Source organism: Capricornis sumatraensis, chromosome 11 (genome assembly GCF_032405125.1).
Source record: "Capricornis sumatraensis isolate serow.1 chromosome 11, serow.2, whole genome shotgun sequence".
NCBI lineage: Eukaryota > Metazoa > Chordata > Mammalia > Artiodactyla > Bovidae > Capricornis > Capricornis sumatraensis.
This window is the reverse complement of record NC_091079.1, coordinates 42,737,281-42,742,249: the sequence shown is the minus strand read 5'-3', so window position 1 is coordinate 42,742,249 and position 4,969 is coordinate 42,737,281. Positions and strand designations below refer to the sequence as shown.

The 4,969-nt window shown below is 49.2% G+C and overlaps 1 protein-coding gene across 1 annotated transcript; it reads left to right on the top strand.

Annotated features, from left to right (window-relative positions):
* The first annotated feature begins 979 nt into the window (after positions 1-979).
* On the top strand, positions 980-4,470 carry PENK (proenkephalin). Its single transcript, XM_068983272.1, has 2 exons — positions 980-1,117; positions 3,817-4,470. Exons 1-2 carry the CDS (start codon positions 980-982, stop codon positions 4,468-4,470), a joined length of 792 nt encoding a protein of 263 aa, XP_068839373.1.
* Positions 4,471-4,969: the final 499 nt, after the last annotated feature.

Sequence of the window (4,969 nt, the reverse complement as noted above, 5' to 3'; positions counted from 1 at the left end):
GCGGGGTAGTCTCAGCACTTACTGCTAGGGTCTCTAGCACATTCGAGACTCTAAATCAATCTATCTACCCGCTAACTCCCACCTGGGCTCTGATGCTAAGCGCACTCCCCGCGGAGGGCAATTGCGGTGACTTTACGCGGGGGGACTTGATCTCATCGCACCCTCTCCCCAACTTTCCTAACTGCCTCGGTGTGTCACCCGGCCGAGGGGTGCGCCGCCACGCTGGTCCCCCGCCCGGGCCCGGACCCCTCTTCCGGCGGGGGCGGTGCGCGGCCGGCGTAGGGCCTGCGTCAGCGGCAGCCCGCCGGCGATTGGGGCGCGCTCGCCTCCTGCGCTCCCGGACGAATTATAAAGTGGCTCCTGCCGCCGCAGCCTGGACGGCGAGGGAGGCTGGCGAGGCCGGAGACCCGTCTCTGCGCTGCAGCCGCGGCGACGCCGAGGACCGCGAGGGTGAGGCCCGCCCGCTTTCGTGGCTCTACCCCCACCGAGTCGCCCCGGACCCGGTTCCCCCGACCGACCTGCGTGCCCCGAACAGCGGCAACGTGAGTGAACTCAGCCGAAGCCCACCTTGCTGCGTGGGTTTGGGGCGCTCAGCCAGCTGCGTTTTATTCCTCGTTGCATTGCATGGGGGCCCCCAACTTTCTTCCGCTCCTTGTATGTGACCCGGGTCAATGTAGCCAGGCCCCGGGCTCCCGGGCTCTCAAATTTGGTCTCCGTAGTCCCCTCCAGAATCCTGCCCTGCAGAGAGCCAGTGCCTGGGGCCGACCCGGGCTCCGGGCCACAGGGACCACTCGGGAACCGAGAGGAGATCGGAGCGGTCCCCCCGGGCGGGCGGGGGAGGGCAGGAAAGAGGGTCCCGTGAGCTCTGGTTCAATGAAGCACCCTCATCGCAGTTGCGGCGGCCCGGCTCGGAGTCCTTCCCAGGGCCCCGCTGGGCGCGCGGACAGGCTCGGAGCTCTGTGCGCTCTCCCCGCAGCCCATGGCGCGGTTCCTGGGACTCTGCACTTGGCTGCTGGCGCTCGGCCCCGGGCTCCTGGCGACCGTGAGGGCAGAATGCAGCCAGGACTGCGCCACGTGCAGCTACCGCCTGGCGCGCCCGACCGACCTCAACCCGCTGGTGAGTGTTCCGCGCGGTGCGGGAGCAGCTAACCCGGACCCTGCGCGCACAGCCGGGGCCCGCCGTGCTCTCAGTCGGCGCCGACCCCATGTGACCCAGGTATCCCGACTGCTCCCCGAACGCTGACCAAAGTCCTGCTTTGGTTCTGAGTTTCGGGTCCCCGCGACGAGCTAGGGACCAAAAGGGCGGCGGTGTCGCCGCGCAAACCTTGTTCGTTTTCACCCCGGGGAGGTGGGCGCCCCGCTGGTGCGCTCTCTCTCTCTCTTCAGGACCTCGGAGAGCTCCGGCTGTCCCCCTCACCTGCCCCAGGGAAGATGCTCAGTCACCCACCTGCTCACATAGCCCACCTAGGGCCCCTTCCGCTCACAAGCATCTACCCATCCTTCCCGCGAATAACAGTGATTTATAATCTCGCCGTCTTTCTTTGAATTTAATTTCTCTAGCCCTTTTAACCTCAGGTCTCTCAGACCATGCCCCTCACTTGTGGGGAGGGGTGGGGGGGGGAGGCGCGGGGACGGGACGGTGTGGATGAAGGGAGAGGAGGCAGGGAGAATGCAGTGGACAGGAGAGATGGGTCGGCGACTGTTCTGCAGGTGAGTCCCCCTGGAATTCAACTTCTGTCCTGCCTAGAAGGTACTATCGTTAATAGTGCATTTTATTAATTAAACTAGTAAGACAACAGTTTAATTTGGCTGTGAAAGGGGCACAGGAGAGGTGGCCGAGTCCAAAGAGGTGGCCTATGATCCAAAGATAAATTATACAGGGGCTTGGTGTTGTTGGGGGAAAGGAATCTAAGTGCAAAAGAACTGTCATTCTAATGGTAATCTGATGCTCCTAAATCACTCTTGCTGCCCCCACTGACTCAGAATCGCTGAAGTGGGGGCCCAGGAAGCTTCATTTTAAACTAGCTCCCCCAAGGGTTCATTTGCACTGTCTTCTCAATTTGTTGAGATTCTGTGATGACTTAAAAAGTTGGGCAGAGCATATGTATTAATCCAAAGAGACAAGTACCTCTCCAGACCTTCTGAAGCAATTCTCTTACCTAGATACACAAAACAGGGACAATCACTAAGGGAAGGATTCTACAGAACCCAAGACAGTATGTTTCAGGTTAAATGTTTGTTTGTTCCATTTGGATTGCGCCATCCTCTCCACTTGACAAATAGGTCTTTATATTTAAAGTCTGAGAAAAAATGTTGCATCTTTAGTAGAGGTGACAATCCCCTGCATCCATATTTTTCTTTCTTATTTGTGTTTTACTGATTGGTTTTCTCTTGGGACTTGCATATAGGATAGTTATTTTGTCTGTGACAAATGGCTTGTTAACCACTATATTGTTAGAATTACGGCAGCTCTGGAATTTTAGCTTGGATGAAAAAGACAAATTTTAAAAAAAAAAAAGAAAGAAAAAGAAAAGATACATGAGAAATAAGCTTGCCTAGCTAGAACTATGTAGTAAAATCAAGTAACAAATAATTGTGGAATTTGCACCATGTGAAAGACACTTGCACTTCATTCTATGATGGATTAAAAAAAATGAGCAGCCATGCCATGACTGATGTCCAAACTGAATTTACTCTCCAACACAAAGTATGAAAAATAATACAAGAAAATGTATAGATGGCTATAGGAATATCAGTTTCCCAGGTGGATATTACCTTCCCAGTGGCAGGTAAATCGCCTGCCAATGCAGGAGATGCAGGTTCAATCCCTGGGTCAGGAAGATGCCCTGGAGGAGGAAATGGCAGCCTGCTCCAGTATTCTTGCCTGGGAAATCTCATGGACAGAGGAGCTTGGTGGGCTACAGTTCATGGGGTTGCGAAGAGTCCGACATTACTGAGCATGAGAGAGAGAGGCTGTAAGATATAAATTAATATCACTTCTGTACTAATGACTGTTATTCTAGTTATTTGACATTATTTAAGAAATGCCAATATTAAAATAGCCTTTGGTAATAGTATACAAAATATGCAACATAAATTTTTGGCAAATGGAGTGTTTAAATTTCACTTTAGGATGGAAATAGTCTTGAAATCTGAACATCTTAAATTTTTAATAATGATTAGGTTTCTTAATCAGAGATAAAAATAAAACAGGACCATTATTTTTATTAGAGCTATAGATTTTTATTTTTGCATGTATTTAATTTTCTTAGACACAAAACTTAAATAATTAGTAAGAGCTGATTAACTATATACCAGAATTTTGTTGCACTAATAAAATGCTTCTTTTCTTTGTGAAAAATAATATGTATATATTTCATATTAAGTAATATACCAATATATTTTAAATCTCAAGAAAGGGCCTAGTTTTTATGTCTAAATCAAGAGTTAGTAACTGAGTTCTATAAGTAGAACCATAAAAAAACTGAAATGGTAAGAAAAATATAGGTTAAAATTGAGTGGGAAAATATCTTTACAATATTACAATAGTACAGCATAGTACAGTCTGTTAAAATTCAAAGACAAATTCTAATTTGATTCAGTTAGTTCTCCACAATCTCCCCTTCTGATTTTCCTTCGATCTGCCTATTCAGTACAACTAAAATTTGTAAGAAAAATGAGATTATTAAGTGGGAGTTTCTTCATCAAAGCAAGCATAGAGTGGCCCAGTGGGGCGGGCGATGGGGAGTGAAAATGTGTTTACTGAGTGAAATCAGAAAAGCCTCTTCTGTCATTAAATCAGATTATTTTCCCCAGGCTTGCACTCTGGAATGTGAGGGGAAACTGCCTTCTCTCAAGACCTGGGAAACCTGCAAGGAGCTTCTGCAGCTGACCAAACTAGAGCTTCCTCCGGATGCCACCAGTGCCCTCAGCAAACAGGAGGAGAGCCACCTGCTTGCCAAGAAGTACGGGGGCTTCATGAAGCGGTATGGGGGCTTCATGAAGAAAATGGATGAGCTGTACCCCCTGCAAGCGGAGGAAGAAGCAAATGGAGGTGAGGTCCTTGGCAAGAGATATGGGGGCTTCATGAAGAAGGATGCAGAGGAAGATGACGGCCTGGGCAACTCCTCCAACCTGCTCAAGGAGCTGCTGGGAGCTGGGGACCAGCGAGAGGGGAGCCTCTACCAGGAGGGCAGTGATGCTGAAGATGTGAGCAAGAGATACGGTGGCTTCATGAGAGGCTTAAAGAGAAGCCCCCACCTGGAAGATGAAACCAAAGAGCTGCAGAAGCGATACGGGGGTTTCATGAGAAGAGTGGGTCGTCCGGAGTGGTGGATGGACTACCAGAAAAGGTACGGTGGCTTCCTCAAGCGCTTTGCCGAGCCCCTACCCTCCGAGGAAGAAGGCGAAAGTTACTCCAAGGAAGTTCCTGAAATGGAGAAAAGATACGGAGGATTTATGAGATTTTAAGCCCCTTTCCCATCAGTGACCTGAAGCCCCACCAAGCCTTCCTCCACCCCCCAGTGAGAGACTGCTGCGCTGGTGTGTTGTATCGTCTCGTGTCGCTTGCATTATATAGTTGACTTGAGAGTCCAGATAATTAACTATACAAGCTGAAAGCTGTGATTCCAGGTTCTGTGTTCTGAGAATCTTTAAGCTTTTAAATATTGGTCTGTTGCAGCTATCTTGTTTTCATGCTCAGTTTTTGTTATCACTTTGTCCTTTCCTTTCGACACAATGCCAATAAATGCCTACTTGTATGTAGATATAATAAACCCATTACCCCAACTGCATAACATTCTTAAGTTTCTTCTCCTTCAGAGGTCTCATTTGCCCTTCAGTTTCTACAGCAAATCACAAACTCAGAGACAGTGAAACCATCTGATTTTGACAGAAGCATTACTGGTCCCCTCCTCTTCCTACAGCTAAACCTGTAAAAATATTTTTCATTTGATTCCTTATATATGAA

Bases quoted from the DNA above. Each gene is read 5' to 3' on its own strand.
- PENK (XM_068983272.1), top strand. From the start codon at position 980: ATGGCGCGGTTCCTGGGACTCTGCACTTGGCTGCTGGCGCTCGGCCCC. The intron at 1,118-3,816 runs GTGAGTGTTCCG...TATTTTCCCCAG, and splicing joins CGACCGACCTCAACCCGCTG to GCTTGCACTCTGGAATGTGA.